Raw genomic sequence first — 27,594 nt, 5'->3', positions numbered from 1 at the left:
TGCATTGGGAGCATGAAGTCTTAACCACTGGACCACCAGGGAAGTCCCGTTGTTGTTGTTTTCTATAGTCCAACTAAAAAGAGTCAAAATTAAAGTTCTCAAAAGAAAAATAATAAAAGTTATCAAAGCTCACACTTAGTTGGCCTCCATGGAATCAATAAAAAAGAAAATTGCAAAATACACTGAACTTCTTAGTATCTGAATAGATAAGGATGTAAATGTTTAACTAATACTTGAGGTTTCTATTATTTTATTTTTTAATTAATGAGCAATGTATTTTCCAAATAAACGCTGCTGCTAATTCACTACTTAATTTTTTGTCAAAAATTTTTACTTTAACTTTTTTTATTCTTAGTTAAAATTCTTACTTCTGATTAAGTGTCAAACACAACACATGATGGGGTGAACACTTGGCTTCTTGGCTGTCCTGTCACCTATGTCGCAACTGGCTGGGGCCCTTTACCTTGGAATCTTGGATTTCTCTGTCCTTAAAAGTGCTAGATTAGATCTTTAAGACTCTTCAGGTCTGGGCTTCCCTGGTGGCACAGTGGTTAAGAATCCTCCTGCCAATGCAGTGAACACGGGTTGGAGCCCTGGTCCGGGAAGGTGCCATATGCCATGGAGCAACTAAGCCCGTGCGCCACAACTACTGAGCCTGCGCTCTAGATCCCACGAGCCACAACTACGGATCCCACAAGCCACAACTATGGAGCCTGCGAGCCACAACTACTGAAGCCCGCGCGCCTAGAGCCCATGCTCCGCAACAAGAGAAGCCACCACAATGAGAAGCCCGTGCACCGCAATGAAGAGTGGCCCCCGCTCGCTGCAACCAGAGAAAGCCCGTGCACAGCAACGAAGACCCAACGCAGCCAAAAATAAATAAATAAATAAATACATTTATTAAAAAAAAAAACTCTTCAGCTCTATTTTGCACTTATATCTCTAATTCGTATCTTCAAAATAACTTATTTATTATGTCTCAGTATTGATAATTAGCTGACTTTTTAGCTCTGTGAATTGAGTCTCTTTTAAAATATTTGCTACTGAGTTGACTTAAATAGCCTTCACTGAGTTGGCCTGGTTCACCCAAATCCCTCTTCTGGTATTTTCTGTTCTCTTTCCCTGCTCAGGCTCCCAGGCATGCAGTATCCTCCATCTGCAGTCACTAACCCCAAAGATGCTCTCAGAGCCTCCCCTTCTGGACTCAGCTCTGTTCCCGATCTCATGCCTCGTGCTAAGACTTGGTCCATCTCCTTTTCTCTAGCACATAACTTTATAAACTTATCAGGCCCAGGTGACAATCCTTCAGCGCTTGGACAAGTAGCAAGGTGTTAATGGACAATAATAGTTTGAAGTATCCTTCTTTCAATCCAAGCTTCTGGGGTTTTGAATGGCTGTTATTATTCTAAGAGTGGGAAGGGCTTTGCCATCTAGGCTTTTAGAATCTCAGGATTGTAGGTCTGCCTCTACTCTGCCTCTAATTCCTGCCCAGGGGAATAAAGATGAGTTGGGGCAGGTGTAGAATAATAATTCCTACTAAAAGCAACATGGAGATGGGTTCTGGAAGGCTCTAAAAGTCCTGCAAGACATACTCTACCTTCAAGAATTTATAGTCTGGGGACTTGCCCGGTGGCCCAGTGGTTAGACGCCGCGCTTCCACTGCAGGGGCCCTGAGCTGGATCCCTGGTTGGGGAACTAAGATCCTGCATGCCACGTGGCATGGCCAAAAAAAAAAAAAAAAGAATTTATAGTCTGGGTGGGAAGATAAGACATAGACAGAGCTAGAAATATACAGTAGTCGAACAGTGACTGCAGGCAGCTCTGTGACAGGGGGACAGGCAGTGCTGAGGGTGAGGGGGGGACTCTTTTGATCTGGGGAGTCAGGGAAGGTATCATGTGGGGACAGATAGAAACTGCAGCTGGAGGTCTTAGGTGGACTTCAGCTACGGACGAGAGAAAATAAGCGCCCCTAGCAGGCATATCCTCGTAGCAGAACCAGTATTTTAACTGCACAATTTCTGAATCTCTGCCTATTGTCCCCAGTTCAGATTTAAGTTCAGAACATTTACCAGCTATATCCTTCTTTAACGTTCCTCACTATTTTGCTTACCTTGCTCCTGCCAGATCCCTGCCATTCTGGAGGTAAGGAGGTTTACTCTCCTCCAGATTTTTTTTTTTTAAGATTTTTGTTGTTGTTGTTGTGGACCATTTTGAAAGTCTTTATTGAATTTGTTACAATATTGCTTCTGTTTTATGTTTTGGTTTTTTGGCTGTGAGGCATGTGGGATCTTAGCTCCCTGACCAGGAATCGAACCCACACCCTCTGCATTGGAAGGGGAAGTCTTAACCACTGGACCACCAGGGAAGTCCCTCTCCTCCAGATTTAAATGCCTGCCTTGGCTCAGTGTAGCAGCAGCAGGAGGCATGAGCTATGTATGTTGCCAAGTCTTCTGTTGGAAGACATCTTTTAGGGTGAATATAACCTGGGGAAAAATGTTTCTTCTGCTGGGTAAAAATCACCAAACATCTTCTGAGTCTCATTACAAGACTTTCTCCTTGACGGTCAGTGTGGATTTTCCTTTTTAATCATTTCAAGTCCACCTACACACGTAGGCTATGCTAATGACAAGTAAAAACAAATTGGGCAATGGAGGAAGTAATGGAAAGCAAGAGGCTGGCATAACCCAGAAATTGCTTTTCTGGTCACTGAATAATTGACCGTTGCCTGTATAAGAAAATGAGTTCTTTCCTTTTTTGTGTAGTTGCAGTTTTTCAGATGGTCAAAGTTGCAAGACTTCAGTTCACACCTGTTGAAGGAGCATTTCCTGAACTTCTCCCTCCTCCTAAAGAGACCCACATACTCTTGCCTGATGTGAAACCCCTTGCAGGGTCAGGCACGTAGGCACTCAAGGAACATTTGTTGAATGAACTAAATAAATTAATTTAGGTGTTGGATATCTGTGATGGGGTCAGTCTTTATATCATCCAGTTTTATCGTTCCCATATAGTTAATAACTTGAATCTATAAGTAGTTTTAGAGGCTCAAAAATCTTTGTAATGTATGCTCTGTCCTTAATGTGTTTCTAGACTATAAATAAAATGCATACAAACAGAGCAGCTCTGTTTCTTGTTTGAAAACAAGCTGCTTTCAAGTCTAGGTCTCCAAGGGCACATTAAGCTGAAAAACAACTGCTAGTTATTTTTCAACCAGCTAGGAAAACCATAAAGTATTTCATGCTCTCTGTACCTCCGTTTTTCTGATAAGAGAGAAAAGATAAAACCCAGACATTCTCAGCAGTTTCTGGCCTATGAAAAGGTTTTAGTTAAAGAGCACCTTATCTGTAAGTCCAACAGGCATTGCAACACATTTTGATGTTACTCAGATCTTGGGTGTCATGTCCCCTTCATGAATTCAGAAGCACCTGTTCCTACTTGCCAAGGCCAGACTGGGGATTCCTGGGCTCTCTGTAAGTGTTCCAAGAGCTGGGCTTGGCTTGACACACCTGCCCAGATTTGTAAGGCCGGACCATGGAGAAACAATTCCTCTCTGATCCTGTGAGCACAAAGACCTAACTTCCAAGAAATTAATCACATTGTATTCAGGGTTATGGAGGCACATCAAAAAACTAAAAGGCAAAGTCCTACTCTCAATGAGCTCTAGAGAGGGCATGGCCATAACAATCAGAATAACTGACCTTGGTCTCAGGCAGATGGAGCCACAGAGGACTGAATCCCTTTTGGTATGTTGCTCTGGACATCTGTAGACATGGGCTCTGATGTTTACAGCTTGGCCTTGTGCCCACACATTTTCCAGCCCTTACCATATAGCTTTGACTTTCCTTTCTACTTGGCTAAGGCTTATCTTAGCTGGTTCTCTGTGTTGAATGAGTTCCATTTGTCCTCCTACCCCATCTACTCCCCACCCTTCCCTACCCTGCCTGCGTCCCAGGAGGCTGCCCTGCAGGGACTGCCCTCATAGGGCTCCTTAGGTCTCTGGCTTCCTAATGGGCTCAGTCCATAGAGAACCCTGGCAGGAGGTGGGAGGTCAGGATCCTCCTCACCCCAGCTCCCCTTCCTGGAGGTCACTGATGACCATTGCCCAGGCAGCTGGCCTCTCCTTTCTTTTTGTCTTTCGGTTCTGGAAACAGCTCCCTTTAAGCCTAGGGTTGACAATGGTCTTCCCTGGTGCACTAGCCCCAGGTTACTTCTCTACCTCTTGTGGCTTACACTTAAATGATTCCTGTAACAAATACACGTCAATTTTCCATTTTGGAGTGTGCCACCTGTTTCCAGTTGGGACCCTGACTGATCAGGGCGGTCTAATGGAACACCGCGTTGATGTGCAGTCCTGTCCCCGCAGATGTCTGTGATCACCCTCAGAGAAGGGGGGTGGCACACAGGACTGGGCTGCCCCTCACCTGTGGGATAACCCTGGGTAAGTCGTTTTCTCACTCCCAGCTCTGTTTCCAATATTTAACAAAAATGCTGCAGACTGGGGCTTCCCTGGTGGCGCAGTGGTTAAGAATCCACCTGCCAATGCAGGGGACACGGGTTCGAGCCCTGGTCTGGGAAGATCCCACATGCCGTGGAGCAACTCAGACCATGCACCACAACTACTGAGCCTGCACTCTAGAGCCCGCAAGCCACAACTACTGAGCCCACGTGCCACAACTACTGAAGCCCGTGCGCTTAGAGCCCGTGCTCCGCAACAAGAGAAGCCACCGCAATGAGAAGCCTGTGCGCTCGCCGCAACTAGAGAAAGCCCGCGGGCAGCAGCAAAGACCCAACACAGCCAAAAATAAATAGATTAAAAAAAAAATTTAAAATAAATAAAGTTAAAAAAATTTTTAAAAATGGTGTAGACTTCACGGTGTCCAGGTCCCTTATGATTCTTTTTTTTTAAAAATGAATTTATTTATTTTTGGCTGCATTGGGTCTTTAGGCAAGCAGAGGCTCCTCTTCCTTGTGGTGCCCACGGACTTTTCATTGCTGTGGCTTCTCTTGCTGCGGAGCACGGGCTCAGTAGTTGTAGCATGTGGGCTTAGTTGTTCCAAGGTAGGTGGGATCTTTCCTGACCAGGGTTCGAACCCATGTCCCTTGTATTGGCAGGCGAATTCTTAACCACTGCGCCACCAGGGACGCCCTCCCTCATGATTCTAAAATGAGGTTATACTGGCCTATCCATTCTCAGTTCTGCGTTTCTAACGGGTTGTGGAGGGCGCCGCAGACAAACTTACAGAGTGTGTTGCCATCCTTTCAGTATCTGCCAGCAACCACGAGGAGGTGGACAGTGTGTTTTCCACTCAGTGATGACTTACGCAGATGGGTTCAGAAGCGCAACAGCACTACAGCACACCAGGGTTCAAGAACATGGTGGGCGCGACTCTGCCTGGGGCCGGGATGGGCTGGCGCGGCGCACACGTAAGGCTCTGCGAGGCAAAGGCCTGGGAGCGCGGCCGGGGAACGCAGGGCTGGAAGTCCAGCCTGCCGTCCAGCCCCGCGAGGCGGGGGCCCAACCAACGTTTCATCCCTTCGGACCTTGTTTTCCCGCCAACAAAGGGAGGGCAGTGAGCGACCGAGGGAAAGGCACTCTCTAGGCAGGCGCCCGAACGCACTGAGCCGATGGCGGCACGGAACAGCTCGGCCCTGAGGGCGCGGGAGGGGCTCGAACCTGCGGTCCCAGTAGGAGTCTGGGTTGCGCAGCGGCGGGGCGGAGGGCGGGCCCACGGCGATTGGTGCTCAGCCCTCCGCCGCCAGCCAATGGGAAGCGAGGGCGTCCCGGGGGCGGGGCAGAAGCCTCATCTTAAGGTCTGTGACGTGTCGGCATCGCCGCAGTTGCTCAGTTGACGCCGCGTGTCCTGGGTTGACCTCCGAGGTATCGCCAGGTATCCGCGCAGGCGCCGCGGGGCCGGGGCTCGGGTGGGTTCCCGGCGCCCCGGGCCACGGCGGTTCGGGGGGCTGGCGTGGGCGGCTCCGGTCCCGGGTTTGGAGGGAGCCGGCTGAGGGGGCGTGCTGGGCCTTGACCGGCAGGCAGGCTCCGCCTCCGCAGCAGGTTTGCGCTGCCGGCGGTGGGCACTGGGGTATCGCGGGTCGGAGAGCAGCCGGCCCGCACGCAATCCGGGCGGGCAGGGGCGCGGCGCATCCCGGCAGGGAGCAGCGGGCGAGGGAGGCAGGGAGAGAGAGGCTGTGGATGTGGCACCTCCGCCTGCCCGAGCGGGCGGAGCCGGGCCGGCCCCTCGGCGCGCGGCCCATGGGGGCGGGCGCTCTGCTCTCCCGGCCCGCAGTTCACGAACCCGTGCCGCAGCCCCAGGGGCCCCGGGGTTTCTGCGCCTTGACCCTGAGCCTCTCGGGCGCCTCCGGGTTTCCGGGGAGGAAGCCTTTAGGGCGCCGGCGCGTGGGACCGGGGCTGTGGGCCCCGCGAGCACGCTGTGTTCCTGACGTCGGCCAGGAGAGCGCATTCTGGACACGCGGGACTGCTCAGTAAACGGTAAATTTTTGCCTCCGGGGGCGGCGCCGACTATCGAGACTGGGTTCGAGTCCTTCCGGGCAGCTCCTTGGCCCTGCAGCCTACCTGCCCATCTCTCCCCTCCCCCAACCTATCTTCTTTTCCCTTCCAGCCTTTGTCCAAATAAAAAAGTCAGAAGTAGAGCCTTACCTTACAGTAACGTGCAGGTTTAATTGCATGGTGTCAGGGGATTGGGGTCAACAGGGCTTTCAGCACGAAGACTTCCTCCCTCGAGTTTCTTTGCCAACAGCGCTGAGCATAAATAAATTCTGGTTGATTTCATTGGGACACTTGTGCTCCGTGACCTACAGCCTCCTCCCTTTCTCACTGTATCTCTTACCTTCTTGGTGTTCAGTTTTACCTCTTTGATAAGGTGATAAATTAAGGCGGAAAAGACGGAGGAGTGACTTTGGAATGAAGTGGCTTTAAGAAATGACTAAACTCCAGGTTCTCAATTCTGAATCTTCGGATTTCTAAGAGTAAGAGTTTCTGTAGGTAAACTAGTTCTCTCAATTTGAATTTGGAGCTGTTCTTTAGGTATGTAATCCAAATTCTTCATCTTACTCATCTGAAAGAAACAACAGACTTCTTTCATTAAAACATCCTGGTACCGTCTTCAGAGAATCTAGTTCCTGACTATGAAAAAGGTCCAAGTAGGAACGTAAAATCTTTTAATAAGAACAAGATTTAAATAATAAAGCTTATTGTTTTGGGTTTGCAGTTTTTCCATGGTGTTCAAGATAAGTTTTGAATCTGCTCCCCAAAAAACCCAGTATAACTTAAAAAAAAAATAAAGTTATATATTTTTGGCTGCATTGGGTCCTTGTTGCTGCACACCGGCTTTCTCTAGTTGCGGCGAGTAGGGGCTACTCTTCATTGTGGTGTGCAGGCTTCTCATTGCGGTGGCTTCTCTTGTTGCGGAGCACGGGCTCTAGGTGCGTGGGCTTCAGTAGTTGTGGCACACAGGCTCAGTAGTTGTGGCACATGGGCATGTGGGATCTTCCCGGACCAGGGAGCGAACCGGTGTCCCCTGCATCAGCAGGCGGATTCTTAACCGCTGCGCCACCAGGGAAGTCCCAAACCCAGTATAACTTTGAATGGTAAAAATTCTTGAAAAGACGTTTTTTTCCTCAAAGAGGCTATATTTGTATTTCCACCCCCACTCTCTGCCTTTATTACAGTTACTTGTGGGCATATTTGATGCCCTTTCCTGAGTTCCTGGGGATGGGTGAAATCTACATTTAAAAATAGTGATGAGTGGATTTTGGAGGTGTGTGGAGGGAATGATCTAATGGAGCCAATCCTTTTTCAGTAGTAATGCTTAAGGTGTTTGCCGGTGGCGCACTTAAGCTGACTTTGAGCCAGATTATGTAAAAAAAAAAAAAAAAAAAAAAAAGGCCAAAAAACTTTTGTTGGCAGAACTTTCCAAAAAGGAGTGTACTTTTGAATGGTTGCCTCAAGAAAGGTAAATATTTGACAAATATAGTAAAACCAAATTTATTCCTCAAGTGGAATATTTTAAGTGGCTTTTTGATGAATTTAATGCTGGTTTTTCTTTTAGAGTGATATAAAAAAATAGTATTTCATAAGTGTATGCTAAATTAACTCTTCAAAATGCAGCATTTTATGGAATTCTATTTTAGGTATGTTCTAGTATAGATAGGATGGATTAGATTGGCCAATAGTAGCTTGAAGAAGGACCTTGTTAATTGTATTACTGAAAACATTCAGTGTTAAAATTTTTGCTGTCAATAACAATTTGTCCTCTTCTCCAGGACCCGAGTGTGGGCCTAAGTTAAATGCACAGCCTGGAGTGAAATGATCTAATGAAGTGAACTCCTGATGGAAAGATCATTCTTGTTGATGTCATGCTAGCCTCCTGTTAGAGTTAGACTCAGCTCTGTCTGTTAGGAGTGGGTGATTTAATCATCTCTCTGGATGGCCTTGCTATTGGTCACTGCCTTGACTCCCTCGCAAGTCCTAAGTCTGTTTAGGAATGACCTTGTTTACTTGACAGACAAGGAATCCCCAAACCTGGGCTAGGTTCTGGGGATGCAAAGCGAATTTTATTACTGTCCTTTTAAGGAGCGTAGTAGGATTCTAGTAAGGGGACAGGTGTGAAAACAAGTGTCCTGAAGTGTTAGGACCTGTGACAAAAATCTGTGCAAGGGTCCTGGGAGCCTTCAGAAGGTCTAATGTGGTAAATTCCCTAGGGAAGGGTGAAAAGCCAATGTGTATAGTTTTTATGCATAGAAAAAAGTTAAAGGTTAATGGTTACCTCCTAAATATGGAACTGTAGATCATTTTCTTGTGTTTATAATTTTTTTTTTCAATAGAAAAAATTTTTTAGAAGAACAAAAGCTGCAGTTAAAAAAGAAACCCTGGCACTGTTTTTTTTTTATATTGCAGAAATTGGCTAACTCCCTTATGAATTTAAGAGGGAACTAACTGAGTGGCTATTTTGTGCTAAGTTTGGTGCTCTAAAACGATCTCATTTAATCCTCAGTAATGGCCTTGAATGGCTTCAACTTCATTTTGCAAATGGGGACATTGAAGCTAAAAAAAAAATTGACAAAATCATCCAAATAGTTACTCTTAATAGCCTCAGCTAGAATTTACATCCTAATCTCCAAACGCTGAGGAGCTTACTCTCTCCTCTCCTGGTTTTCCAGGCCTTTCTGGAAGGGGAAATTGTTGATGTTGGCTGGTTTAAGCCCTCCTTAATTCTGTTCTAGTATTTCTTGTGTTGTGCCAGGCACAGTAGCTTGAACCCAGAAGGTTTTTGAATAGAAATGTGCCTACAGGGCCCTAGTGCATCTGATGCATCGGACAACAGGACCCCTCGAATTAAATATTCAGAGTTCACCTTAAAAACCTTAATTAAGCACGAGTATTAGTAATGTTTTGGATGTTACTCTTTTGTTAGTAAGTTGTAGTTTTATATATATATATATTATATATATATATTTTTTAAATTTATTTATTTTTATTTATTTTATTTCTGGCTGCGTTGGGTCTTCATTGCTGTGCGCGGGCGTTCTCTAGTTGCAGCCAGCAGGGGCTACTCTTCTATGCCGTACGCATTCTTCTCTTTATGGTGGCTTCTCTTGTTGCAGAGCACGGGCTCCAGGCATGCAGGCTTCAGTAGCTGTGGCACGTGGGCTCAACAGTTGTGGCTCGTGGGCTCTAGAGCGCAGGCTCAGTAGTTGTGACGTGCAGGCTCGGTAGTTGTGTTGTGGCTCGCGGATTTTAGAGCGCAGGCTCAGTAGTTGTGGCGCACGGGCCCAGTGGCTCCACGGCATGTGGGATCCTCCTGGACCAGGGCTCGAACCTGTGTCCCCTGCATTGGCAGGCGGATTCTCAACCATTGCGCCACCAGGGAAGTCCACAGTGTAGTTATATTTTAATAAGACTGCCTGAACTTGGCATATAAATGGATATTTTGTCCCATTTCTTTTGCGAATGAGCTGAGCAAATGTGTAAAATGAAAATGTTGAGTTTAGATAATTTCAAAGATTCCTTTCACTCACAATATTGTGTCAACCTGTTAATTAACTTAGAAGATGCTGTTTAGAGAGTTTTTAGTATTTTTTTAATACCTCTCTCTTTTTTAATTAAAAAAAAATTTTTTTTAGTACCTCTCTGCCAGGTTCTAATGAAGTCACAGAGCTGTAGACCTTGATAGCAAAATCATAGAGAATAGTTTTTATTTTAGAATTTGACCCTGCCCCCTAGAAAGAGACGACATTTAAGACCTACTTGCTGTAATCCATCCAGGCTGCACTTCCAGGGTTAGTGACTTATGCCTTTCTTTTCACTACTCCCAGCTGAGCTGTTTGGCCACCTTCGCAATCTGTTTTCTCAAAGCTTCTCAAAACTCTTTTCTTTTTCTCTTACTTTGGTTTTCTTTGTTGCTAAGCTTTCTCTTTGTCTAATGTGACAACCTAGGCAGACATTCAGTTTCATTTTTAATAATTTTTTCTGATAATAAATATGATTCTTTTTTTTATTGAATATAGTTGATTTACAGTGTTGTGTGATTATAAATGTAATTCTTGATCATTAGGAAACATGGAAAATATAGAACAGTAGAAAGATAACCACAGTGAACTTCCTTGTGTATAGTATTTTTTGTAGAGTTGAACATGATTTTATTTTCTTCACTTAAACATATCCTAAAACATCTCTCCATGTCATTAAAAACTAGTGATTTTAAATGACAATATATTATGTATGTGATTATGTTGAGCCGTTCTCATATAGTTGAGCATCTTTTTTTTTTTTTTTTTAAAGATCGATTGATTGATTGATTGATTGCTATGTTGGGTCTTCGTGTCTGTGCTAAGGCTTTCTCTAGTTGCGGCAAGCGGGGACCACTTTTCATCGCGGTGCGCGGGCCTCTCACTATCGTGGCCTCTCTTGTTGCGGAGCACAGGCTCCAGACGCGCAGGCTCAGTAATTGTGGCTCACAGGCCCAGTTGCTCCGCGGCATGTGGGATCTTCCCAGACCAAGGCTCGACCCCGTGTCCCCTGCATTAGCAGGCAGATTCTCAACCACTGCGCCACCAGGGAAGCCCCAAGCATCTTTTATGTATGAATGTTTTGCTACGTTCCTGAGTGTTTCTTTAGGATAGAATCTTGAGAGTGAAATTAGTGGTCTTAGAGCACAAACATGTCTAAGGCTTTTATTATGGTTACGGTTCTTTTCAGAAAGTGTTTCAGTTTAAAGTATATCTAAGTAGCTCTGTGTATTACTGCTAATTTGATCAAGGCAAAAATTAATGTGTTTTAACTTTTTAGTTGGTCAAACAGAGCATTAATTCTTACTGAGTCTCTACTCAAGAAATAGACTTAAAATCAATGTTTTAGACTTAGTATTTTGGGGAAGTTCTGTGTAGTGTAACTAGAATTTTTATATTTTTGCTAGCGGCTATCTCCAGTGTAATGATTCTTATGTAACATTTTTGTTGTTAATACGTAATTCTTTTAAATAAAATCTGGTGGAAATTAGGGACCTTCTTCTTAAAAAAATGCACTTATGCATATAATTCTGCACTTTATTTCAGTAGTTATTGGACCCTCTGAAGACCGTCCCTGGATCTCAGGTTAAAAATCTGTATTCTAATCTGAACTGTGGGAAGAAGGGTTAGCTGGTGGGTCTTGGCAAACCAGAGTGCTGAATTTTGTGTAGCAGATTCCTGAACATACTGGATTTACTGGGTAGTGCCAAGCTGAAAGGGAAGCAAGCCAAACTCCAAGTATTAGGTTTTGCTAATTGGGCAGCTCAGACTGAGTGCTGGGAGATATTGCTTGGTCTGACGTGTCATTAATAGAGTTCTGTTGAAACATGAGTTAACTAGTCTTTTAAAAAAATAAGTATAGACATATTAAGTATGCCTAGTGTTTGGCAACTTTCCACTCATCTTGAATGTATCTTTAAAAAACATTCCCCCCTCCCCTGACATCATTGCTCTGTATTTCCCCCAATTTCCTTGTTATTCTTAGTTTCTTCTGTGGCTCAGTCTGTGCTTCATGGCTTATTATGACTATTAATGGTTATGTAGCCGTGTGAAGCGCTGTGGTGAGGGCTGCTTCTAGGGCTGGTGCTGGTGGGATGAGAGAAGCTATGCAGCTGAAATAATATATAAATAGATTTGAATAAATGCCAGTTTGCTCAGTGATATTTAGGATTTATTACTAAACTTTTTAGCTCGTTGTATCAACAGTTTGATGTTCTCTAGCTCCTAATTGCCTTTTTCTAATTTAAATAGTTGCTTTTGTGGTGTAGTTTTTTCTGGGGATTAATTTTATAGAAACAGCCATCCTAGCAGAGTAGATGGTTTCTCTTGGGAGTTGTACCTTTTCATCTCATATGTTTTGTTTTGTTTTTGGTCTGTTTCACTTAACTGTAAAAGCTCTTCAAAGGCTATTTGTTATAAATGAAAAAACTTTTTTCCCCATCTTTTTACCTTTCACCTTTGTTTATGATAATTTTGACCTATAGAAATTTTAGATAATTGTGGCTAAATAACTGATTTTACCTTTTGTAGTTTCTGTCTTTAAACTTAAAAAGCCTTTCCCATCCCCCAAGAAATCACTTTTTCCTCCCCACCCCTATTGTTTTTGCTTTAGGATGGTCCCTGTTATCTTTGTAGAAACCAAATTCTTCCCTAATTTTCTCACTCTTTACACAAGGGCCAAGTAGATATGCAAAGTAGTTCTCAGTCCCTCTGTCGCCTCCCCCATGACTACCCCCTGGGCAGCCGACTTCTCTGATTTGGTCTCTGCCGCCTCTGGGCTCTAATCTGCGATCCAGCTGAGAGAGTCTTACACCCCCGCATAAATACCTTTTGAATGGTTGTTCAGCTCTTTAGGCCCTGTGCTGTTCAGCCTTGCCTGACTGCCCCAGAGACCGTCAGGTGGTACAGAAGGGTGTTCGTGAAAAGTAAAAGCCCTTCTGCTTTTTATCGTTCTTGCTTGTTCTCTTAGACTTCTAGCCCGGAGCACTTTGTGCACATCCCACTTGTTGGGGTTTAATGTCAATGTTCATATATTTGTTCCCTTTGTTGGCCTTCAAGCTCCCCAAAGACAGTGGTTGTCTTAGTTCTCTTTTTTGTTTTTTCATTTTATTTTAGTTTTTTAATTAAAAATTTAAATACAATTTTTTTTTAAACTGTAAGGGCTAGCATTTTTTTTTTAAATAAATTTATTTATTTATTTTTGGGTGTGTTGGGTCTTCGTTTCTGTGCGAGGGCTTTCTCCAGTTGCGGCGAGCGGGGGCCACTCTTCATCGTGGTGCGCGGGCCTCTCACTATCGCGGCCTCTCTTGTTGTGGAGCACAAGCTCCAGACTTGCAGGCTCAGTAGTTGTGGCTCACGGGCCTAGTTGCTCTGCGGTATGTGGGATCCTCCCAGACCAGGGCTCGACCCTGTGTCCCCTGCATTGGCAGGCAGACTCTCAACCACTGCGCCACCAGGGAAGCCCTAAATACAATTTTTAAAGGTTACTTTCCATTTACAGTTATCACCTTAGTTGTCTCTTTATTTTTCTGATTCTTCGGTAAATGTTCAACACATAGTTCATGAGTTGACATCTGTCTGCTCTTGGGAGGTTCTTATTCTCTATGCCTTCTCTTTTCTTTGGACAGGTTGGTGATATTCCTACTTGAAGGACATCATGTTTTCCAAACTAGCACGTTTGCAGACTGTTGCTGTCCTTCGTGGAGTTCATTCTTCAGTGGCTTCTGCTACATCGGTTGCAACTAAAAAAACAGTCCAAGGCCCTCCATCCTCTGATTACATTTTTGAACGGGAATCTAAATATGGTGCCCACAACTACCACCCTTTACCTGTAGCCCTGGAGAGAGGGAAAGGTATGTTCCAACCCTTCCCACCCCCGCCCCTTTTACTTGCTTTACATTTTTGTAAAAGTTGCTTTTATATTTTCTCACTATACATTTTTCCAGATGCATTTAATTTCTATATTGCAGATACGGTTAATTCAACATTTTTGAGTGTCTGGTGCTTGCTGTGTTAGGTACTATGGGGACTGCAGAGTCATGATGGACCTTGCCAGGAGGGAATGTATGATACATAAAGAAAGTACTGGAATATTGCTGTCATTTTTTCCTTTAGCTTTTATTTTGGCATAATTTTAGACTTAAAAGCTGCAACAGTAGTATCTAAATTTTTCTTTTACTCTTCACCCAGATTTCCCAGGCGCTAACCGTTTTACCACATTTGCTTAATCTTCTTTTTCTCTCTAGACACACATACGCAATACATTTTTTTTCCTTGAACTTGTTTGAGAGGAAGTTGCAGACATGATGCCTCCTTACCCCTGAATACTTAGTGTGCCTTTCCTGAAACACAAGAACTTTCTCTTACATAACAGAGTGTAATTATCAAGATCAGGAAATGAACGTTGACACAGCACTATTCTCTAATCTACAGCCCTGATCCAGATTTCACTGGTTGTCCTGAGTAGCAAAAGAAAATCTCAGATCCTGGGTTGCATTCAGTTTTCAGGTCTGTTTAGTCTAATCCAGAACAATTCCTCAGTCTTTGTTTTCTTGACCTTGATATTTTTGAAGAGTACAGGCCAATAATTTTTAGTATAAACCTCAATTTGGGGTTGACTGGTCAGGTAGTGTCTGCCAGCCTTCTCCATTGTAAAGTTCTATTTTTCCCTTTTAAATGTCTTGTGGAGACATGATTTGAGACTGCAAATATCCTGTTACTCATCAAATTTTTGCTCCCACTTTTAGCATCCATTAATGATTCTTACCTGAATAAATGATTACTGATTGTTGCCAAATGGTGATTTAATCCACATTTTGAAATAACAACCATAACCAAATAAAGCCAAAGTTTATTACTTAGCTTTTGGCCAGAAGATGATGCATAAGAGTATTAAACATTTTAATCATTTGCCTGTATTTTTTACTTGGGACCAGTACTGTAGTATAGATAAAGCTCCTTCTGAACAAATGAAAATCTAGGTTTGTGTATTACAAAATTGGAAGCAGTTTGGTTTGCAAAAGTATTCTTTACTTACAGTAGCAGAGTGCAGTCTAGAATCTGACTGCCTGGGTTCGAGTCCTGGTTAATGTGTGCCAGCTGGGGCTAGTTATAATCTAAGCACCTACTCTGTACTACAGGGATGTTAACACTCATAGGGGGTTTTTGATGAGATAAGGGACAAAAGCACCTACCACAGTATGTTAAGTACATGGTAAAAATTAGGTGTTAAGCCCCTAATACATTTTAATATCTATGATCAACTTTAAAAAATTGTTGTAAAATGTACATGACATAAAATTTACCATTTTAACCATGCAGTTCAGTGGCATTAAGTACATGTACAATGTTGTACAACTATCACCTCTAGCTCGTCTTAGAAGTTTTTTTATTATCCCAAAAGGAAACCCCATACACATTAAACAGTCACTCCCCATTCCTTCCTTCCCCTAGAACCTGGCAGCTACTAATCTGTTCTCTGTTTCTATAGATTTGCCTATTCTGGATATTTCATATGAATGGAATCAGACAATATGTGACCTCTTGTGTCTGGCTTCTTTCACTTAGCACAATGTTTTCAAGGTTTATCCATGTTGTAGCATGCATTAGTACTTCATTGCTATTTATGGTTGAATTATATTCATTTTATGGATACACCACATGTTTGTCCATTTATCAGTTGATGAATGTTTGGGTTGTTTCCACCTTTTGGCTATTTCGAATACTGCTGCTGTGCGCATTGGTGTACACATTTCTGTTTGAACACCTGTCTTCCACTTCTTTTTTTTTCCCCTTCTTCCTAGGAGTGGGATTGCTCGGTCATATGGTAGTTTATGTTTAACTTGTTGAGGAACCACCAAACTGTTTTCAACAGCTCTTGCACCATTTACATTCCAACTAATGATATATGAGAGTTTCAATTTCTCCACATCCTTGTCAATTCTTGTTTTCCTTTTTAAGAAAATAACCATCCTAGTGGGCGTAAAATGCTATCATTGTGGTTTTGGTTTGCATTTCTCTGATGACTGATGATATTCAGCATCTTTTCATGTGCTTGTTGGTCATTTGTATACCTTCTTTGGAGAAATGTCCGTTCAAGTTCTTTGCCCATTTTTTAATTGGGTTGTATGTCTTGTTGTTGAGTTGTAGGAGTTCTGGATACTAGATCCTTATTAGATAGATATATGATTTGGAAATATTTTTTCCCATTCTGTTGGTTTTTACAGTCAACCAATTGTGATTTTTATGTTATGCATAACTTCTTCCTTTAAATTCCAGCTTTAAATTCCAAACTTCAGTTTTCCAGGAATAAAGGTTCCAGTTTTCCGGGAATAAAGGTTTCACTCCAGAGTTATAAAATCTCTTCTTGTTATGCGGTTTTTTTTTTTAATGGTGTTTTTTTGTTTTTATATTTATTTATTTAATTAATTAATTTGGTTGTGCCGGGTCTTTGTTGCAGCAGGCGGGCTCCTTAGTTGCAGCTCGCGGGCTTACTTAGTTGTGGCATGGGAACTCTTAATTGTGGCATGCGTGTGGGATCAAGTTCCCTGACCAGGGATTGAGCCCCGGCCCCCTGTATTGGGAGCTCGGAGTCTTAACCACTGTGCCACCAGGGAAGTTCCTTGTTATGCTGGTTTTGTTAAATGTGTAATTTGAAGCTGGGCAGATACAATATAATTCCTTATAAACCAAAGTTTATTATGCTTGAGCTAAAACATGCCTTAACCACAATTCTATGTTAACTAAAGGTTCATATGTAGGTATTCAGAGGGCTGACTAGCAGTCTTAGTCTTTTTTTTTTTTTTTTTTGTTCCCCGACCAGGAATCTAACCCGTGCCCCCTGCAGTGGAAGTGCAGAGTCTTAACCACTGGACCTCCAGGGAAGTCCCTGGCTAGCAGTCTTAGTCTTTGAACTTCATATAATGTAGTGGTTTTTCTAGAGTTATTTTCCTTATATATTTTAGGTATTTATGTGTGGGATTTAGAAGGCAGAAAATATTTTGACTTTCTGAGTGCCTACAGTGCTGTCAACCAAGGGCATTGTCATCCAAAGATTGTGAATGCTTTGAAAAGTCAGGCGGACAAATTGACCTTAACATCTAGGGCCTTCTACAATAACGTGCTCGGTGAATACGAAGAGTATGTCACCAAACTTTTCAACTACCACAAAGTTCTTCCCATGAATACAGGTAAATACTTCCTTTTTTTTTTTTTTTTTTTTTGGTTAAATAGCCGAGAAAATCTTATAATTTTCCGATAGTTTAAAACATTTTTTAAAACTGAGAGATGTTCTCTTTTGGTAGGAGTGGAGGCTGGAGAGACTGCTTGCAAACTTGCTCGTAGATGGGGATATACCGTGAAGGGGATCCCGAAATACAAAGCAAAGATTGTTTTTGCAGGTATGTGAAATTCACCATTACCTGCTGTGATTGAAACGTTCAATATCAGTTACCATTTTAATTTACTGATGAAATATTTCAGATATGTTTGCCTCATGTATGTTAATTGTTGAATGTTTCATAAAAATGGAAGGATTTCCTTTTCTTGGGTTTATTTCCAAGTATTTCTTCATATGTGGGATTTTTCTCTCCGAAATAACTCCCTACTCCTCCCTCCCTAAAATGAGTGACTGTATGATTTGTTTCCCATCTGCTTATCTGATTTTTTTCATAGCAGTTTTCTGGTTAATTGGACGGCCTTGCCGATGGAGCACTTTTGTGAGGTTGTTGACGTTGGGTTGTGTTCAGGTGGGGCCATGTCCTAGGTATGATCCGATGATTGAATCTTAGTATTTGAGGATTACTGTATCATGTCATTAGAAGCTGCTGGAAGAGGAGGGCTGGAGTTGCCCTGGGTATATTTCCGTGAATGGTTGAGAGGAATGACTTGAATTCTGATTGGGGAGACCAACAGTTAATCCAGATTATCCATATAGACTGACTTTGGGGATCTTGATAATGATAGTCAATGGATAGGTTCTGACTTTTTTTTAAAGCTCTGATTTTAATTTTTTAAAACATAAAGTATGGGTAAGTTTGTCACTGCACATGGTCAAGATTCATTTTTGTGATGGTTGAAATCATTAAATATTTTGCCTTGGGGATACACGCAGTTAAATTATATAAACCCCATAATATAACAGAATCCAGAGTTCATCTAATGGCCAGCCGTAGTTGGTGTTTGGGGGTGGGGGTGACAGATTCCTGTTTCCGAAGTCTCTGTGGTCTGCCATTTTGGAATCTTGTGCCTTAGTTGTAGGACAACAAAGCTGTCTCTTGCAAACAAAAATGGCATTTCTGGTGATTTCGTTCTTACAGACTGTGTCCAGTCTCTCTCACATTAGCACAGGGTGCAAAGGTGTTTCACCCAGGTGTTGAAAGAAGCTGGTGAGACAGTGGGTGGAGACAGAAGACTGTCCCCAGCTGCACGTCCCTTATACTGCAGGGTAAGCTGCGGGGCGTGAGACTCCTGAGGCCGATGCAGGAGAGCAAATAGGCTTATGGTCTAGTGTGCGTTTTGTCTTAAGTCTGGGCAGAATCAATATGCTGTTGCTTGTGGACAAGGCAAGTGGGGATTATTCGTAGTACTCATAGCTGAGAGAGGCTTTGCAAGCGTAGTATTTATGGATGCTTTGAAGCCAACTTAGAATAATTCAGTACTGGGTTATTTGAGTTGCTGCTGGCAGAAGTAGTGGGAAGATATTAAAAAACAAAACAAAACACAACACGTGGGAGACCCTCCAAGCCTCTCTTATTCTACTGTTTCTTTTCTTCCTTGGGTTTAACCACATGGCAATTATGTTGTGCATTTGCTTCACTAGTTTACGTTGAGGTGTTTCTTCCCTATTAGCATAGAAGCTCCTTGAGGGCAGGGAGCTTGCCAGTCGTCATTCTACCCCTGACACCTAGAACAGTGCCTGACATTATTAATCAGTCCTCAAATTATTAATGAAATAAATTAATGGGTAAAAATTGTTCCTGAACAGAGGCAGATGTCTGTCTTTTAGCACATAACAACTTATATAACAGCAAGGAAGGCAAATTGAAAGTGTTCGGACTGCTTGAGGATATTCTATCCAAATGAAATTTAAAATTCATTCTATTGAATAGCCTGTAGTGTTGGATTTTTAAAAGGAAAACTGCCAATTCTCTATGAAGGGTAGTCTCTTTCTCATATCGCTATAATAAATGTGTCTAGAAAAGCCATCTCTAGAAAAACATGCATTGAATGCTTCACTTGTTAGGGTTTGGGATTACTGAAAGAAAAGACAAATACCTATCCTTAGGGGCTATATATTACACTTCCGAGGCTCAGTAGAGAAGTGCCTAAAATAGTAATTGCAAGGCCAGACCTCAGTCATATGAACCAGGGTGTTTAGTATCAGATTTTGTTTAAACAAATGAGCTCACTGGAGGCTCTCTAAAGCAAACCCTTGCTTTTTTGAAAATCAAGATTCTTAGGGCATTTTGGGGGGAACAGTGCTTATTACATTGGGGGGTTTGATTGAAATAATGACTGTTTATTTCTTCTTTCTAGCTGGAAACTTTTGGGGTAGAACATTGTCTGCTATCTCCAGTTCCACAGACCCAACCAGTTACGATGGTTTTGGACCATTTATGCCAGGTTTCGAAATCATTCCATATAATGATCTGCCTGCTCTTGAGGTACTTCATTTAGCATCATGGTGCTTTAGTTCATAGTAAATAGAACTTAAATTTGTTGAATGTATGAATTAAAAACAGATATATGATTGTACTGAGAATCTGTTGTATTAGAGTTAGAGTCACACTTGTTCTCTGTAATGGTCAGTTAGTTTCCAAGTTTCCAACATGGGGAAACCAGGTTCTGTGGTCTAATCCTGACAACAAACTAACCACTTTAGATTTAGCTCCTGCATAAGTATTAACTTGGGTATTACCTGTTAATTACTTTAATAGACAAAATAAGCAGTTTTTAGCCATTCAGCCAGCTTTTTAAAATTATGAAGTGGAAGAATTGTACAGTAAAAAGATACGCTTTTAATGTATCTATTTAATTTTTTTTTTTTTTTTTTTTTTGGCTGCGTGGCTTGTGGGATCTTATTTCCCTGACCAGGGATCAAACCTGTGCCCCCCTGCAGTGGAAGCAAAGAGTCTTAACCCCTGGACCACCAGGGAATTCCCTTTAATGGCTTTTTAAAAAGCCACTTTCATTATTATTATTTTTTAAATTTTATAAATTTATTTATTTATTTATTTATTTTTGGCTGTGTTGGGTCTTCGTTGCTGCGTGCAGGCTTTCTCTAGTTGTGGCAAGCAGGGGCTACTCTTCGTTGCGGTGCATGGGCTTCTCATTGCAGTGGCTTCTCTTGTTGCTGAGCATGGGCTCTAGGCGCACAGGCTTCAGTAGTTGTGGCACGTGGGCTCAGTAGTTGTGGCTCACGGGCTCTAGAGCGCAGGCTCTGTAGCTGTGGCGCACGGGCTTAGTTGCTCCGCAGCATGTGGGATCTTCCCGGACCAGGGCTCCAACCCGTGTCCCCTGCATTGGCAGGCGGATTCTTAACCACTGCGCCACCAGGGAAGTCCCTCATTAGCTTTTATTTACAGTACATTTAAGTATATATTAGAAAATAAAGGATGGAGTAGCTTAAAGCTGACGTATTTAGAGCTTTTGGTAATTGAATGTCAGTCAGAAAAGTTATATTTTGGGGCTTCCCTGGTGGCGCAGTGGTTGAGAATCTGCCTGCTAATGCAGGGGACACGGGTTCGCGCCCTGGTCTGGGAAGATCCCACATGCTGCGGAGCAACTAGACCCGTGAGCCACAACTACTGAGCCTGCGCGTCTGGAGCCTGCTCTGCAACAAGAGAGGCCGCAATAGTGAGAGGCCCGCGCACCGCGATGAAGAGTGGCCCCCGCTTGCCACAACTAGGGAAAGCCCTAGCACAGAAACGAAGACCCAACATAGCAATCAAGCAATCAATCAATCAATCAATAAAACTTTAAAAAAAAAAAAAAGTTATACTTTGAAGCCAGAATATAAGTTAGTGTGAAAACTTAATTTGCACACTTATTCTTAGTGGGAAAATATGCGCATTATGTGATTTCAGATTTCCACAGAGGTTTGAAAGGAAGTTACTGAAAACATTTTCATGCTGTTTTTGTAGCGTGCACTTCAGGACCCAAACGTTGCTGCGTTCATGGTGGAACCAATTCAGGGTGAAGCAGGCGTTGTTGTTCCAGATCCAGGGTACCTTGTGGGCGTGCGAGAGCTCTGCACCCAGCACCAGGTCAGCCACCTGCACACCTGCCCACCTGCCTGCCTCTTTTAGGGTTTGGCCAATAGGATAAATGCGAAGATTACATCACCTCTCCACTAGAGGGAGACTTCATTCTAAGAGCTGCAGAACTTTCTAGTGGTGATAGAACTTTCTAGCAGCAGGCTGCAAAGAAGCTGACTTAATACTGGCTGGGCCCTGGCAGAGCTGCAGACTTCTGGGCCCTAACCACGGTTCCTTCCTCTCTGCTCCGGCAGCCTGTACTCTGATCCTTCTCAAACCCTCTGTCGTATCCCTTTGCTCCAGAATTTACGCTCTCTCTCCCTCTTTACTAATAAATGTTGTGGAATAAACAAGGGAATTTATTCCCAGAGAGTAGTTATGTTCAGAAACCCCCCACAAAACCCTTTGCCTAAGTGCCTCACCCCTTTGTAGAACAGTGCAGATGGGCCTCTGGGGACTGAGTGGCCTGACACAGGGAATAACTGTGTGTCTGCAGGGTTTTCACAGGACACTCTTGAAGTTGTGTGGGTCATTAAAATGTTTTCACAAATCTGAGGGGATGTCAGAATGATAGATTTGTGCAGGGAAGAGTAAAATAAAGATCACTATTTCCCTATGGAAATGAAAATGATAATTAATGCTGTTTTGTTATTTTCCAATAGGTTCTGTTTATTGCTGATGAAATACAGACAGGATTGGCCAGAACTGGTAGATGGCTGGCTGTTGATCATGAAAATGTCAGACCTGATATGGTCCTTCTAGGAAAGGCACTTTCTGGTGGTTTATACCCTGTAAGTCCAATGTTCAGCCTCCCTTTCTCTTCCCTATTCTCATGAATCCTTAAGATGTTTTTGCATTAGCCGACTGTGGCAATAGTGCCTTTCTGATGGTTTGGTTTTACTTAGTGTGATATATATATAGGTCACCTGGAATACATGTAATAAAAACATTTCAGAGTTCCATGGGGTGACCCACTTAGTTATTTTAACTGAAGAATTGAGTGTGCCTTGGGATTTGCTCTGCTGCATTTGTTTTGGATGGAAACATTTTATCCCAAAAGTACTCCTGTAGACCTTTATGCTTTTTCCCATGGTTCAGAGACATACTCTTACTAATTGTTTAAAACCATGACCGATTAATGTAGAGATTGGAAAAAATTAATGTTTAACTGTAATTCTTTTCTTGGGTTTGCTATTCAGAGCCAACAGTTGGTATGGACTAAAGGGCTCTGAATATATAGTGCAGAACATTGTTTTCTAAACAGTTAAACAAAGCATTTCACCTTGAGAGGGGAAAGAATTCTAAAGTATATCACTGCAGAAATAGCTTTCTTCTTTTAGTTCCAAAATGCTATTCTGTGCCATTGAAGTGTGGCCTGATGTGCTTGGAACGTGTTAGGGCATCACTCAGTTTGTCACTGCTAGTTAAGGTGGCAGATGTGTAGCACTTGTTGGTTGAAAGTTTATGTCAAATTTAGTATCAGCTTCATAAATATTTGTGTTCCTGGTAAGAATAAGAAGAGTTCATCTGAGAAAAGACTGGGTCAGCGCTGAAGTGTCTGTCTTTCAGGTATCCGCAGTGTTGTGTGACGATGAAATAATGCTGACCATTAAACCAGGGGAACATGGTTCAACGTATGGTGGCAATCCACTGGGCTGCCGAGTGGCCATCGCGGCCCTGGAGGTAAAAACTGATTGCAGCTCTACCGTAGCTAGTCCTGGAGGTAGCATTGAAGTGCCTTTTAGGTTTGAGCCCACTGGTGTGATAAGAAATGTAATAAGATTGCCGAGTATTACAGAACATGAAGTATAGAGGAAAGGGTTTAGGGGCAAGGCATTCTCAAAAAGTAATTTATCCTTGGCCTAGTAGACGGGAATCCTCCGGGGGCTTCCCAGGTTTGCAGTCTCCTGGGGCTTTTGGCCCATAGGCCCTGGCCTGTCCACACAGAACTCTCACTCTGTGACCAGGCCTGGCCTGTGAAGCCTCTGGCTTAGCACATGTGGCTTTTTGTTTTTGTTGTTGTTCAAGTGTGGATTTGAATGCTTTTAGACTTATTCCTCAAGTGCCTACAAAAGGCATAAAATTATTATCTCTGAGGATGGACTTTTTAGGGAAAAAAACAAAGGGAACTCTATTGCAGTTAAAAAGTTAAAGTATATTTAGTCCATTGATTTATTCACCTAAGAAGAAAATATATCAGTTGCATTAAACAAATTTTAATCCTTATTTTGCCACAGAATCAGATTGATTATGGGTTTACTAAAGCAAGGCTCTGTCTGAGCTAGCGTATGTCAGATGATTAGAAATCAAACTGGTATAGGCTTTGCAAAATAGAAATGAAAGTTAAGTTACTCTGGTCTATCTATCTATCTGTCTATCTATTTATTTATTTATCTATCTATCTATTTATTTATTTATTTATTTATTTATGGCTGTGTTGGGTCTTCGTTTCTGTGCGAGGGTTTTCTCTAGTTGTGGCAAGCGGGGGCCACTCTTCATCGCGGTGCGCGGGCCTCTCACTATCGCGGCCTCTCTTGTTGCGGAGCACAGGCTCCAGACGCGCAGGCTCAGTAGTTGTGGAGCACGGGCTTAGTTGCTCCGCGGCATGTGGGATCTTCCCGGACCAGGGCTCGAACCCGTGTCCCCTGCAGTAGCAGACAGATTCTCAACCACTGCTCCACCATGGAAGCCCCGCTCTGGTCTTTATCTGATCACGTTCTCCCTGTGCTTATAGTCCACATTCCCCTCCAAAGAACAACGTAAAAGAAAAGGCAATCTTAACATTTGTGTAATTTCTCTTCAAACATAGGTTTTGGAAGAAGAAAACCTTGCTGAAAATGCAGAGAAAATGGGTGTCATCTTGAGAAATGAACTCATGAAGCTACCTTCTGATATTGTAACGGCTGTAAGAGGAAAAGGATTATTAAATGCTATTGTTATTAGAGAAACCAAAGGTACGGAGACAAAATATTTTACAAGATATTACTGTTATAGGAAGAGCTCAAAACACGTTTGGTATTTTATCTGGTCGTTGGTTTCCTCTGTTTGAAACTGTTGACTGGCCTCCTATTGACCAAGTCTTTTAAGCTCTGCCTAATACTCTTATTACCTGATTTATATTAATGGTCTTAAAAATATAGCTCTTTCCTACGTGAAGGCACATATAACTAATTTCACCTATTTTCCTTTCTTTAAGTCATTTGTTATTCTGCCTTAGGTTATTTATGCAGTTCTTGGAGATTTCAGTTTATTTTCTGTTAGAAGTCTGCACAGAGCACTTTGCAGTCCCGTTTCCTCCTCACTCTCCTTTCCTCACTCACTTTCGTACTTTGCATATCAGTAGAGGTAGTAGGAGCAGGAGTGATAATAGGAATGATGATGATGATGTTGATAATAAAAATAACCCCAGCTGCCACTTAACTGAGTGTTTAGTGTCTAACACATCATTTCTAATCCTTAAGCGTTCCTTGCTGGATTTTCTTGCCCTAACCCTTCCTTTTAAAGCAGTGATTTTAACCTTGACTGCATTTTAGAATCATCTGGGGAGCTTTTTAACAAATTAATCCAAGCCTAGCCTCACTGCAGAGATATGGATTTGATGGGTCTGGAGTGGGGCCCAGACACTGGCCGCGGCCCTTTCGGTGATTCTGATGCAGCCGGGGTTGAGGGTCGTGAGAGTCAAAATGATGAGAGTCTAGTTCTGCCAGCTCAGAAAGCAAATCCAGGTTAGGAATGTGTAGTGTTCACTGCGTTTTGAGTATTGCTTATTCTATGCCAGTTAGTTATGTGTGTCATACCCCAGTTCTTTTTGTATTGGTTCCTCGTGTAATTAATTACATCTGCCTTAGCGTGTAAGTTTTTTGCTAGGTCTTTTTCACTTACGAAGAACTAACAAAAACCATGTCTAATCATACCATTCAGACCACTGCTGAAAAATAACTTCGTTTTTAAGAGTAAGAACAAAGCAAGCTTGCAACTCAGAGCTGCGTTTCTTGAGTTAGGTACTGGGAATTCTGTTTTGCTAGGCTGCCCTTGCCCATGCGCGCTGCAAGGGAATGTTTCAACGTTTATCTTGGATCAGCATACAAGTTTGACGGTTTTTCTTTAGATTATGATGCTTGGAAGGTGTGCCTGCGACTTCGAGATAATGGACTTCTGGCCAAGCCAACCCACGGTGATATCATCAGGTTTGCACCTCCACTTGTGATCAAGGAGGATGAGATTCTGGAGGCCGTGGAAATCATTAACAAGACCATCTTGTCTTTCTGAGGGTGACAGTTTTCAGTGGTGCCTGGGAGCCAGCTGGAGACAGGCAGTTCATAAAGCTCTGTGTTTCTGCACTTAATGCAGGCATATTCCACTCCCCCATGTCAAGGGCTTTTTAAAAAATATATGTTTTTCAGTTCATACATAATAGAATGACATTTATAAACGTGCAGTTTGCTGTGTAACATAACTAAGAGAATGTCCTGGCATCTTATATTCGATTAAGTGTATGTGTGTTTGTGTGTGTGTGTGTGTGTGTGTGTGTGTGTGTGTGTGTGTGTGTGTGTGTGTGCGCGCGCGCGCTTTCTGAGATGCATCTCTCTATATAGACAGCCTTTTAATCAAGCCCCTCAGCATAATTTATATATGTTTTAATAATTTCCTTGCTGGTATAAATTGTATTTGGAAAAAGTTATAGGAGAGTATTGCATAGAAGATTAGCTTAACCTCATAAAGTTGAGTCATAGTCATTGAATTTTAGGAAGGATTAATGGTTAAGCTTATATAAAATACTAGACTTAAGTAAACACCATATTGGCTAGCACCAAGATGTATTCTATGAATGTCATTACTTTGAATTAAGAATTATTGTTTAACATTCCTGATTATGTTTTAAGTGTTTGATATAATTTGTATAAAGTGTTTATTTTCAGTGTTTCTTTAAATTTAAAATAAAGCTCATATTTAAAATGTCTACGTTGGGACCAGTGTGTGATTACTGCAGTGTTATCAATTACCTCACATTTTAAAGCCCTCTGAGAATGTTCTTACCTGATGTATTTCATGTGTTTTCTAAGAACATTTTGGTTTCTTTGGTAATCTCTAGAAAAACAAACTATAAAAATCTCTTTTAGTACTATATTTACCATTTTTATTAAAGTATCCTTGTTTTGCATGGTATTGTTTCTGTTTCTTTGTTTGTTTTTACCTGAACAGAGTATTTTGGATGCTTTTCTATGTCAGTAGTTATAAGTTTATGTCATTCTCTTTTTGATGAAAAAATTAATCAGTCTATCTAAGAAAGAAACGGAAAATTTTATTCGAGCCAAATTAAGGATTATAACGCAGGAACAGCCTCTCAGAAAGCTCTGAGAACTGTTTCGCAGCCTGTTAGAAGTCAAAACGGGGACTTCCCTGGTGGCGCAGTGGTTAAGAATCCGCCTGCCAATGCAGGGGACACGGGTTCGAGCCCTGGTCTGGGAAGATCCCGCATGCTACGGAGCAACTAAGCCCATGCGCCACAACTACTGAGCCTGCGCTCTAGAGCCCGTGAGCCACAATTATTGAGCCTGCGTGCCACAACTACTGAGCCCACGTGCCACAACTACTGAGCCTGCGTGCCACAACTACTGAGCCTGCGTGCCACAACTACTGAAGCCTGAGCACCTAGAGCCCATGCTCCGCAGCAAGAGAAGCCACCACAATGAGAAGCCCACACACCGCAACGAAGAGTAACCCCCGCTCGCTGCAACTAGAGAAAGCCGGCATGCAGCAACGAAGACCAAAACACAGCCAAAAATAAATAATAAATAAATAAATTTAAAAAAGAAAAAAGTAGTCAAAACAGTTTTACATAAGTTTTTTGAGACAAGGCTGTACACTAGATGATGTATTACTGACAGCTTACACGATCTGGTGAGTAGTGGGTCATGGGTCATTTTGGCCCCTTACAAGATTAAGAAGGAATGCAGGACTTCCCTGGCGGTCCGGTGATTAAGACTCTGCCCTTCCACTGCATGGGGCATGGGTTCCATCCCTGGTCGGGAACTAAGATCCCACGTGCTGAGTGGTGCGCTGCTCCCCACCCCCGCCAAAAAAGCGTATGTTATCTTTAAGGGGTTGTCTTGGTGGTGCTAGAAAATATTGCTCTTTATGGTTGAGCAGTTATTTTTGCCGATGGGGAGGTTTGGTTGCTGCTTAATGCAGATACACAATGCACAGTAGAGGGGAGAGAGGAGGCCAAAGGGCAGAGAGAATTTATGTTTAAATTTTTCTTGTCTTGCCATAAAATATGAATTTTATTTCACACTCTAATGACTATAGTATT

At 42.6% G+C, this 27,594-nt stretch overlaps 1 protein-coding gene across 4 annotated transcripts; it reads left to right on the top strand.

The window, feature by feature from the left end:
- The first annotated feature begins 5,773 nt into the window (after positions 1 to 5,773).
- On the top strand, positions 5,774 to 26,241 carry OAT (ornithine aminotransferase). Of its 4 annotated transcripts, none has more exons than XM_082407360.1 (10): positions 5,774 to 5,885; positions 13,653 to 13,877; positions 16,989 to 17,213; positions 17,328 to 17,423; positions 19,561 to 19,688; positions 21,168 to 21,290; positions 21,944 to 22,072; positions 22,851 to 22,964; positions 24,091 to 24,235; positions 25,390 to 26,241. In XM_082407360.1, the coding sequence occupies exons 2-10, from the start codon at positions 13,682 to 13,684 to the stop codon at positions 25,548 to 25,550; spliced, it is 1,317 nt and encodes a 438-aa protein (XP_082263486.1). In that variant the 5' UTR covers positions 5,774 to 5,885; positions 13,653 to 13,681; the 3' UTR covers positions 25,551 to 26,241. The 4 variants fall into 4 exon arrangements, with proteins under 4 accessions (XP_082263486.1, XP_082263489.1, XP_082263488.1 ...); XM_082407363.1 differs by having other exon boundaries at positions 5,809 to 5,875; XM_082407362.1 differs by lacking the exon at positions 5,774 to 5,885 and adding an exon at positions 5,896 to 5,919.
- The last annotated feature ends 1,353 nt before the right edge of the window (positions 26,242 to 27,594 follow it).

Source organism: Balaenoptera borealis (assembly GCF_965194805.1).
Source record: "Balaenoptera borealis genome assembly, chromosome: 10".
Lineage (NCBI taxonomy): Eukaryota > Metazoa > Chordata > Mammalia > Artiodactyla > Balaenopteridae > Balaenoptera > Balaenoptera borealis.
The sequence above is the reverse complement of the archived record's forward strand: the minus strand, read 5'-3'. Positions and strand labels throughout refer to the sequence as shown.

Bases quoted from the DNA above. Each gene is read 5' to 3' on its own strand.
- OAT (XM_082407360.1), top strand. From the start codon at position 13,682: ATGTTTTCCAAACTAGCACGTTTGCAGACTGTTGCTGTCCTTCGTGGA. The intron at 17,214-17,327 runs GTAAATACTTCC...CTCTTTTGGTAG, and splicing joins AGTTCTTCCCATGAATACAG to GAGTGGAGGCTGGAGAGACT. The intron at 21,291-21,943 runs GTCAGCCACCTG...ATTTTCCAATAG, and splicing joins AGCTCTGCACCCAGCACCAG to GTTCTGTTTATTGCTGATGA.